Source organism: Phyllobates terribilis, unplaced genomic scaffold, assembly GCF_046119375.1.
Source record: "Phyllobates terribilis strain yellow unplaced genomic scaffold, ASM4611937v1 Scaffold_8__6_contigs__length_399053987, whole genome shotgun sequence".
Lineage (NCBI taxonomy): Eukaryota > Metazoa > Chordata > Amphibia > Anura > Dendrobatidae > Phyllobates > Phyllobates terribilis.
In genome coordinates, this window is record NW_027362768.1 from 260,645,634 (window position 1) to 260,657,222 (window position 11,589).

The 11,589-nt window shown below is 44.6% G+C and overlaps 1 protein-coding gene across 1 annotated transcript in view; it reads left to right on the forward strand.

Annotated features, from left to right (window-relative positions):
• WBP2NL (WBP2 N-terminal like) overlaps window positions 1–10,663 on the forward strand; it is a 35,707-nt gene extending 25,044 nt beyond the window's left edge. The window contains exons 6-8 of the mRNA XM_073644198.1: window positions 2,484–2,612; window positions 3,062–3,138; window positions 8,562–10,663. Of these exons, the coding sequence (XP_073500299.1) occupies window positions 2,484–2,612; window positions 3,062–3,138; window positions 8,562–8,609 (254 nt within the window). The 3' untranslated portion in view covers window positions 8,610–10,663. The remainder of the gene's footprint in view (window positions 1–2,483; window positions 2,613–3,061; window positions 3,139–8,561) is intronic.
• Window positions 10,664–11,589: the final 926 nt, after the last annotated feature.

Here is an 11,589-nt window from a genome sequence, read left to right on the forward strand (position 1 = left end):
TACGTGGGGCTTCGCCCTATTTTTGTGTCCAGCCAGGTACAACTAGGCAGCTGGGGGCTGGAATCTGCAGCGCAGGGAGACCCAAGCTTTCTGGGCCCCCCCCCCGCTGCAAATTGCAGTCCGCAGCCACCCCGGAAAATGGCCGTTCAGCTTGCCATGCGGCAGACACTGAGAAGCGCAGGCATGCTTGTGCTCCTCAGTGTCTGACTGTGACGGCATCCAGATGAGCCGAGATCATGTCCAATGAACTCGGCTCACCTCATGCACGTCACTGACAGCGTGGGAAAATTCTCCTGCTCCCCGCATGCGCAGTAGAAGTTTCCCACGCTGTCAGTGATGGACGTCCAGGAGGTGAGCTGAGTTCATTGTCGGCTCATCTGGATGCCGTCACAGTCAGACACTGAGGAGCGCAAGCATGCCTGCACTTCTCAGTGTCTGCGGGATGACAGGCTGGATGGCAGCGTTCTGCTGCGGTCCAGCCTGTCATCTCGATGTAGCAGAGCTGGACCCGTCCTGGGAACCATGGAGAGGTAAGGATGAGGTTGCTTTATTATTTTACTTTTATTGCAGGAGATCGTTGGCTTCAGCTGGAATGGGCGTGATGGTAAGTATGGTTTAATTTAGAACAATAAAGATTTGTGTCTTTATTTCAATTAAAGGACTTTATTCTGGGTGTTTGTGTTTTTTTTAACTTTGACTATGGGGTTAGTAATGGGGGTGTCTTATAGACGCCTCTCCATTACTAACCTGGGCTTGATGTCAGCTGGCATTATAAGCTGACATCAACCCCAGCCCTATTACCCCCTGCCACCGCTACAGGGCAGCGTGGAAGAGCGAGGCTAAGTGCCAGAATTGGCGCATCCTATGAATGCGCCATTTCTGGGGCGGCTGACGGCTGGTGTTTCTAGCCTGGGAGGGGGCCAATATTCATGGCTCCCTTCCTGGGCTATTAATATCAGCCTCCAGCTGTCTGCCTAGCCTTTGCTAGCTACTAAAATAGGGGGGAGCCCACGTCATTTTTTTGGGATCCCCCATTTTAATAGCTAGTAAAGGCTAGGTATTCAGCTGGGGGCTGATATTAGTAGCCTGGGAAGCTCCGTGGGTATTACCCCCTTCCCAGGCTTTAAACATCTGCCCCAGCTGTCTGCTTAACCTCCGCTAGAGACTAAAATTAAGGGGAACCTCACGCCAATTTTTTTTTTAATAAATCCTTTATTTTAACACTAGATGACAAGTACAGTAACCAACACTGTCACTGTACTTCATATATATGTGACTGACATGTTTCTATCTATCTAATCTATGTGTGATGCTCTATCTTTCTGTTCTAAATTGTCGGGTACAGATGCTGAATTGCCGGCCGGCTTTTTTAAAGAGACGGTGCATGAAAACACTATTATCTGTTTTAATAAATCCTTTACACTAAATGACAAGTACAGTAAGCAATACTGTCACTGTACTTCATATATATGTGACTGACATGTTTCTATCTATCTAATCTATGTGTGATGCTCTATTCTTTCTATTCTAAATTGTCGGGTGCCGGCTTATGCCGCTGCTGAATTGCCGGCTTTTCATATATTGTCACAGAAGCGATGCGAACTTCCCTGCTCCGGACACAGCGCAGCGCTTCTGTGACAAGTGAAAGCTGTCGGCACAGAAGTCCTGCGCTGTGTCCGGAGCTGGGAATACGCAGCGATGTGTCAGTTTCAGCACAGAAGCGCTGACTGTCTGGACCTACCGCCGCCGTATTTTAACTCCCTCCACCTTATATTAACTCCGACATGGCAGGGATACGGCCACGGCAGCTTATTAACACCCCCAGAGTATCCCCGCATGTCAATTTCTGAAAGTTCAAAAGCATTACCGGCGTATAAGACGACCCCAGACTAGACAGAAGATTTTTCAGTCTTCAAAAGTCGTCTTATACGCCGGAATATACGGTGTATATATATATATATATATATATATATATATATATATATATATATTTATTGAGCAAAAAAAAAAATCTGGAAGTTGTCTTCTTAACCCCAATTGTACATAGCGAAATGTAAAAAATGATTGCATGTGTAATTTTCAGAACTAATAAAACCTCAATATATTTATCCCATGTAATGAACACTGAAACGGGACAAAAAAAAATGAAAACCTCAGAATTTGCTTCCGTAGCCGCCTGCGATGGATCTGTGGGGTGCTGCCTCCCTTTATTGTTTTTAAAACCTTGTTCACTTGCTGTTCAAAATAAAAATAAAATGTATTCGTGTCTAACAACACCTTTAATGTGACAGCATCCCTTTTATAGTGTTTAGTAGGTTACGTGTGTTGCAGTGATATTCATACCAGTTATATTTGACCTTTACGCTTCAGTATGAAAAAAATTGTTTTCTTTTGTTTAAAAAGTATTTTTTACTTTCTCCTTTTATTACTCTACCATAATTTTACAAAAGATTGGATTGATCCCTGTTTATCCTGTAATCTAGGTCCTGGGATGTATCCACCTGAAATAAATCCTATGTACATGGCACCTCCACCACCATACCCAGGTCCACCGTATTCTGGAGCCCCTGCCCCCACTGTTCCCTCAGCTTGGGCAGAGCCAGGCATGCCAGGTAAGAACAAGACCAATATGTAGGAAAGCAAAGCAAGACCCAGATGGGGCATAAATACTTGTGCGCAATCTACACAGCCGATCGTCCCTGCTGCCATTTACTCCTTTTTCCTGGAGCATCAACACTTTCCTGTGTAATGTTCTGTGCTCACACTATGTAGCAAAACCTAAGGGTAAGTATTCAGTAATAAGTGATGCCGATTCACGGAGCAAGTTCAGGAAGGGTCTGAATGCAGTGAAACTTATAATATTACAGGTTATTGGCACTAGATTCTGTGATGGGACATTGATCCAGGGAACTAGTGTAATTGCTGTATGTGGAGTCGGGAAGGAATGGTTCCCCTAATGTAGAGCTATTGGTGTCCTCATGGGGTGTTTGCCTTCCTCTGGATTATAGGTTAAACTTGATTGACCTGTGCCCCCCTTTTTTTTACCGACTATTTTTTTTAGGAGGTGGTAAAGCTGCAGAAGCTGCATCAAGCGCATATTACAACCCCGCAGACCCTCACAATGTCTACATGCCCATGGTAAGTACTTGACATATTTCTTATTTACTTGTATAACATTTGCATGGGAATACACAAAAGTTATTTTAAGTTGCAAATCTTCCTGTATAAAGTGGTTAAACCCATCTGTTAAATATTTTTTTAACCACACATCATATTCAGGCCCACGATGCGTTTTTTAAGCGTTTCAAAAGCGGCAAAAAACGCTGCAGAAACACTTAAACGCATGGTAGAAGGTCTGCCATGGTCCCCAATGATAATCCGCATGTGCTGTGCTTTCCGCTGCGGATTATCATTGCGGAAAAATACGCAGCATTTCCAATAATTTTGCGGACACTCAGCGTAATTGCCGCCATTGACTTGCATTGAAATGCATATTATCCGTGTCAGCACATTTGCACACACAGATAATACCCGTTTCTATGTGCGGATGGTCCCCGGGTGTGGAGGACAGGAGACTCTCCTCTGGACCCGGGTACCATAGAAGCTGTGAAAAAAAGAATAAAATAAAAAATAAATATGATATTTACCTTCTAATGGCCCCCGGTGTCCTTGTCTTCACTTGCCGGCAGCGCGCTGTGGGCTAAAGGACCTGCGCTGACGTCATTTAGTCATGTGACGGCAGGTCCTTCAGTGTACCGCGATCTCCCGGCAGCCAGGACGGAGTGAAGCAAGACTCCGGGGGCCATCGGAAGGTAAGTATAGATTTATTTTTTTATTTTTTAACATTCTTACGGTCACACTATATAAATCCATGCCGTTTGCATGGATTTATATAGTGTGACCAAGTTGACAAGCACTTTCCAAGTGATGCTAAAATCGCTTGACAAACCCGCATGCGGAAATGCATGTGAAGAACGCTTCACTTCCGCTTGTTCCTGGCAGGAAAAACGCATGTACAATCCGCATGTACAATCCGCATGCGTTTTTTCTGCCAGGGAGATGCAGAAACGCTCAGGAAAAATCCGGAGCATTTCTGCATCTTGGGCACATAGCCTAAAGCTTGCTTTTTGTGTTCCTGTAATCTATAAGATAAGGGAACAGGGGCAAAACTCCACAGGTAGAAAAAATGCGGGAGCTGTGGGCTACAGCAAATATCACATAATAGTCATATGAGTCTAAATAAGTTAAATAACATCAAAATAGAAGATATGAAGTATAATTAATACATAGAAAAATATATGTAGCGAACCACTGAAAGGTAAACAAAGCAATGGCAAGTATGGAAGTAGAGTCAATAATAGCTACTGGATCACTGATAAGTGGTCACAAAGGGTTGCATACAAAGAGGTGCGGTCTCTTACAAGGCAAAGTTCAGTAAGGGAATAAAGTGACAGTGCACATCTAAAGCCCCCGTCTCACATAGCGATATCGCTGCTGAGTCACGGTTTTGGTGACTCACCAGCGACCTCACCAGCGATGTCGCTGTGTGTGACACTTTGCAACGATCAGGCCCCTGCTGTGAGGTCGCTGATCGCTGCAAAGTGTCCTGGACCATTTTTTGGTCGTTGGCCTCCCGCTGGCCAGCACACATCGCTGTGTGTGACCAGCGGGACCAACGATCTGGCTGGTAACTATGGTAAATATCGGGTTACTAGGGGCACGCGCGCACTTAGTAACCCGCTGTTTACCATGGATACCACTCTGCTACGGTAAGCGGAGGCTCCTGCGCACCGTAGCAGAGTGGTATCCATGGTAAACAGCGGGTTACTAGGGGCACACGCGCACTTAGTAACGCGATGTTTACCATAGTTACCAGCCTGCTCCTGCTTGCAGCAGGCTGGTAACGGGAGCAGGACATCGTGGAACGATCCTTTCCACGATATCGCTGCTCCCCTCATCGCTGGTGAGCCTGCCTGTTTGACAGCTCACCAGCGATGTATTAGCGATGCAGCAACGATCCCTGACAGGTCGTATCGTTGTCGGGATCGCTGCTGCATCGCTTAGTGTGACGGGGCCCTTAGAAGTAGCCAAGATTATAAGCGCACGCACAAGTGGCTAGAGTATAAGCATAAAACTGAGTACAGTAAATGGATTTTAAAGTGCAAGTGCATTTAGCAGGAAAAGTTAATTAACATAGCGACTTATGCTGGAGCCTAACGCACACACGATGCCATCTCCCAACGAGCTTTTCGCCGTCTGGGCTTTTACAAGGGACAAAAAGCTGGAAATGCCTAGAAGTAAGGTGATTTGTAGGCCTCCCGTCCAGAGGTCACAGATTACTGACCTGGCCGATGGACCGGAGTCCTGCAAATCGATTCTCCCATCTCTAGTATTAATGTTAAAACCACTGACAGTTGACATCATTGACATTGATTATCTTGTGACACCTATCACGGAGTTATATTTAGCAGCAACTGAATGAAGTTCATGAATTAATTGGAAGTGTAAGCATCGGAGTGACTTTCATATCCCAAATTGTGATGACTAGTCATGGACTAAGGCTTATTGAAGCATCTGGGCAGTGAAGACTAGCCCACCTTGTTGGATCCTATAGAAGTGCTACTGGAGCACAATTTGCTGTAAAAGTTAATGCTGATAGCCAGCCAGAAAGGAGCTGCGGCTAAGGTCTTAGAGCCAGATACCACATACACCTTCATAGGTCTTCTGGAGTACTACATGCCTTCACAGATAGATCAGAGCTATTTAAGGAAGTCAAAAGGGACCTACACAAACTTTTAGGCAAGTAGTTTTAATGTGTTACCTGATCTGTGTATAAGGGAAGTACACTTCTCATTCATGCATTTGATCTACTTCTTATGCTCTTTGCTGTCCCGTAACTACACCACCTGTGTGACTTCAGAACTGATCAATATCTATGAAGGATAACGGCAGAAATCCTAAAGTATATCAGACTGCATGGATGAAGGAATGGGGCAGAGTTGTAATGCCAAAGTATGGACAACAGTGGCACTTTTTCTAATTCATACCACCCTTTTAGGTCTGTAGCCTCGCTAAGGGAACCTGTAAGCTTAGCATACGTCTAAAATCAATTTTATTACTTGGGTGGTGATATGTTAATTAGTGGGTGACTATTCACAGGGGTGTTGTTTTCTGTGAACTAATCCTCCCACTAATCATGTTATCACACCTCTGTGGGCAGGAGCGTCATGCATTGCAAGAGGGTTGTCACCACCAGCTCCTTGCAAATTTCTCCCTCCCTGACAATGCGCAAAGAAGGGTGTACGCATCCCGGCTTCATTGGTGCATTTAGCATGCCCAGGGAGGCAGCGTGATGTAGGATGCAGCCAACCACAGGACTTGCAGAGCCGGTGGTAACAGCAGGCTGAGTCCTGGGTCACCGCTGCCTCCCTGGGCATGTACAGTGTGTGATGAAGCTGGGGTGCATACACCTGGCTTACTGCGCATTGTCCGGGGGCAAAGAGTCTTTGTTGTTTCTGATCTTGCAAATCGTGTCGCGTCCTCAGGGGTGTGATAACATGATTAGTGGGAAGATTTGTCTGACCAGTTACCCACTAATTAGCGTATTGTGTTACGCTCACGCCCGGACTAACTGGCGTGAGCGTGGTTAGTGATCCCACTGGACCATGAACTGAGGAGTGCCTGGAGGGGCGTGACTAAGTATCAACTTGGTCCGACCAAGGTCGCACGGCGGCTCAGTCGACTCCGTGAACCAGGGAGGAACCGAGCAGAGGGACCAGGTGCTACTCCAGGTCAGACCCCGGTCACAGCTGTTGACCCACACCGGGGAATGCAGGAACGGGCAGGCACAGCTGGTATGCAGACAGGCGGGTACTGACAGGCACGGCTGGTATGCAGACAGGCGGGTACTGACAGGCACGGCTGGTATGCAGACAGGCGGGTACGGACAGGCACGGCTGGTATGCAGATAGGCGGGTACGGGCAGGTACGGCTGGTATGCATACAGGCGGGTACTGGCAGGCACGACTGGTATGCAGACTGGCAGATACTGGCAGGTATGAACGCAGGCTGGATAGGGACCAGTACAGACTGGGATACAGGAACAGAGCCGCGGGTGCGGTGGACTAACAGAGCAGAACCGCAGGTGCGGTGAACAAGCAGAGCAGAAGGTGCAGGCAGACAGGACAGGGCTCTGTTCACATGGAACAGACTGGAAAATACAGGAAGATAGTTAGAACACAGGAGGTAGATACGGAGGCAGGGAAACGGGACAAGCAGAACCAGATACACACAAGGTACTTACAATGAAGTAGCGAGTGAACACAAAACTCACAAACAGAAGTACAGAGACAACGAGTTGGAGTTAGGTGCAGGTTCAGACACTGCAGGAAAAGGGAAGGTTCGGACATAGAGACATCAGGTACCGGGCCAGGACACAGTTCAGACCGGAACTGAACTAGGAACAAGATGCAGGAACGAGCCTGGGAACTCAGCCCCCAGGGTGGCGGAAACAGACAAGATACAGGACAGGACCTGGCAACTCAGTTGCAAGGAACACACTGAAAGAAAGTGTTGTTCAGGCACCCCCTACTGGGTGGAGGGGGGTTAAGTATCCAGTGACTCACAGCAATAGGCTGGGGAGGCATTAGGAGTGCGCACACAGTAACTATAAGAATCAGGCAGTAACCGCACCGCCGCCCTAAGCAATCAGACTAGAGACACAGCAGGTACTGGAGCAAAGTGTGCAGCCTGGACTGATGGGTAAGATGGCGGTCTTGCATGGTGGGAGGTGGTAAGCCATGCCAGCACGCCGCCAGGGATGTTACATATTGCATTAGTAGTTATAAAGTTGATTTTGGGCTAAAGCGGAAATTAAAGGGAATCTGTCACCAGGTTTTTGTCACCTAATCTGAGAGCAGTATAATGTAGAGATAAACCCTGATTCCACTTACTTCTATTGATAAAACCATAATTTTTATCATTGGAGGACTAGTAAACTTGCTGCCAGGTAGTCAGCCATGTTAGTGAGCTCTGTATAATCCCACCCTCATCACTGATTGGCAGCTTTCTGTGTACACTGTTCATAGGCTTGAAAGCTGCCAATCAGTGGTGTGGGCGGGGGTATACAGAGCTCAGCAGTCAAGAGAACTGCTAGGTCTGCAGCAGATAAAACCAGTGATTTTATCAAAATGCTAGCAAGCGGCCTAGTAAGTGACATATTGCTTGAATCAGGGTCTCTGCCGCTGGTGTGGGCGGGGTTATACAGGCTCAGCATTCAGAGAAAACAGTGATTGTGTCAAAATTACAGCAAGCAGCTCTGTAAGTAACACATCACTGGAATCAGTGTCTCTGCCCCTACATCATGCTGCACTCAGATGGGGGAGCAAAAATCTGATGATAGATTCCCTTTAATAAGACACTAAAAGGACCATGTTGGGGTATAAAGGGATCCATAAATACTTGTTGCCTGGGGAAGGTGACCGGCTCCCTTTAACCCTACATATTTCCCACTATTGTATTTTTCTGAAAATGTATACTTCTTTTTTTTTTTTTTTTCTTAGGACCGGCCTCCTCCCTATGCACCTACAGATGACAAGAAGACCAACTAGGATGGCATGTTATTGCTTCTAAACCTCCAGGAACACTGATCAAGTCTGCTCCCTAATTGTCAGTCCCCTGTTATTGGCCAGCCCTCCCTGCCTAGAGATCCTCATGGCAGGTATCAATAAATGACTCCAGTATTAAGGGGTATTGACATATTTATTATTGTAGGGGTAGTAACCTAACATGGAAACTACTATAGTACTAGAGGTTTACCAACTTCACTTAGTCATTGAAGATCCCATACAAAGATGGTAAGAGAAGATAAGACTCCAAAGACTTGAGAACTTGACACCTTTCCTTTTACATCTCATTTTCATAGTTTTCTTTCCCCGCTTTATACCTTCATATTAGTGATGTTAGACTTAAAGTTCGAGGCCACATCTTAGATGTGCACATAAGACTATAAATTGGGATTTTCGACACTGAAATATATTCTTTACACAGAACATGTAATAAAGATCTATCTGTACATATATAGAATAAGTTCATAGGTTAAGAAATATTTTATTCTTTATTTTCCTTTTCAATAAAAATCTATATTTGTCTGGTTGTCACTATCATAGACATAGAATATGATCCCCGTCATGGGGGAAGATAATTACTTTACATTTTGTATTGCACATTAGAATCTTTTCCTGTATATATTTATTTAGACTGTTAACCTGCTGTATAAAATGAAAAGTTCTGTGCAATGACTGGGCTCACATGGGACGGTCTGTGTGCGAAACGTCTGGGGTGGTGCTCAATAAATGGAATCCGGCCCCAGCTGTACTTTACATTTACATCAATGGGTGTTCATAGATTGTGATTTTTGCTATACATAGCAGAGCTGAAGCCCTGCTATATATAGCACAGGCGATGGGACGATCGCAGCTTTAAGGCTATGTGCCCACGTAGCAGATTTGATGCAGAGCGTTTTTGCCTCTCTGGCAGAAAAAAACACGTGCAGATTTGCATTCTTTTTTTCTGCCAGAGAGAAGCGTTTTTACATGCGTTTTCCAAGCGATTTTGAGCATCACTTGGAAAAGTGCTTGACAAGTTGGTCACACAATATAAATCCATGCAACCGGCATGGATTTATAATGTGTGAACAACTGATGCTTTAAATGCAGCATCTATAGTAAAAAAAATAATTAAAACGTTAAAAAAAAAAACCTGTATACTCACCTCTCCGGTCTGCTCCCAGCCGCGTCCTCTCTCATTGGCGTCCTGCGATGTACTGTCAGGACCTGCGGTGACGTCATTTAGTCAGCTGACGGTCACGCGACCATCACCTGACCGCCGACGTCGGCTTTCACGTGACCATCAGGTGACTAAATGACGTCACCGCAGGTCCTGACCGTACACTGCGGGACGGCAAGGAGAGAGGATGTGGCCGGGAGCAGACTGGAGGAGACCGGAGAGCAGACCGGGGGCCGCCGGAGAGGTGAATATACAGGTTTTGTTTATTTTTAACTTTTTTTATTTCTCTTTTCACCGCGTGGTAGCCGGGATAAAGAGGAGTTGTAGTCTCCTCTTCATCCTGGGTACCACACGCCCCGCGATTACGCTGCAAATTCGCAGCCATTGAATTTAATTGAAACGCAGCAAATCCACATATACCTGCAGGTTTGCTGCGTTTCAATGTTCCTCAATAGCAGCGAATTTGCAGCGTAATCGCGGTAGAAATGGTCATGCTGCGTTTTGCAACGCAATGCGAATTCGGCGCGCAAATTAGTGCATCATGTGCAGAGCATATCCGAACTCACATTGCTTTGCATGGCAGACTGTTTTACAAACGTTTTCGCAGCCGTAAAAATGCCGCAAAAACGCTACAAAGATGCTACGTGGGCACTTAACCTAAGACTCCTCAGGGGACTATTAAATACAGTAAAACGTTTTAAATATAAAAAAAAACAAAACACAAGTTCAAATCTCCTCCCTTTTGCCCCATTAAAAATAAATAATAATAAAAAAATACACATGTGGTATCTCCACGTTGAGAAATGTCTGATCTATTCAAATTTAAAGTAAACTAATACAACGGTAAACGGTGTAATGAGAAAAAAAAAAATCAAAACTCCAGAATTTTTTATTTTTTTTTGGTTGCCGCAACATTGCAATAAAAGATGCTCAAAACATCGTATCTACCCCAAAATGGTACCATAAAAAACGTCAGCCCAGGGCACAAAAAATAAGCCCTCACCCAGCCCCAGATCCCGAAAAAAGTTTACGGCTCTTGGAAAATGGCGCCAAACGCAAAAACTTTATTGCATACAAATTTTGGAATTTTTTTTCACCACTTAAATAAAAAAATGAACTATACATGTTTTGATATCTGCGTACTCGTAATGACCTGGGGAATCATAATGGTCAGTATTAGCATTATAGTGAACATGGTAAATAAAAAAAACATTGTGGAGTTGCACTTTTTTTTGCAATTTCACGGCACAATGGTGTAATTCAAAAGTACAACTCGTCCTGCAAAAAAACAAGCCCTCATATGGCCATATTGACGGAAAAATAAAATATGTATGGCTCTTGGAAGAAGGGAGGAAAAAAAACGAAAAATCGTCCTGGGATGAAGGGTTTAAAGGATTTTTCTGGGAAAGAAAAGTTATAATTGGAAAAAAAATACATCATAAATAAACTGATAAGGCTTACAAAGAGCTTGTGCTTTCTGTCTTGCACCCTAGAAAAGACTAGGGTAAATAATTAAAAGTACTTACTTTTATTATTATTATTAAATTGCTATTTTTTCATTTATTACATTTCTGACACATTATGACTAGTTTTTTTGTGACCAAAATATGTGCATTACTGCTTACACTTTGTATTAAAATCCTGCAATAATAACTTTATTACATTCTTCAATAGTCCTCATTCATAAAAATAGTAAATGCAATATACTTTACTGAATTTTTCTCCCCTGCGTTGTTATTGGAGTCTCGGGTGTCTTGCGGCTCTGTGTAAGAACCCTGTTTGCAATCCCTTTTGATGACTTGA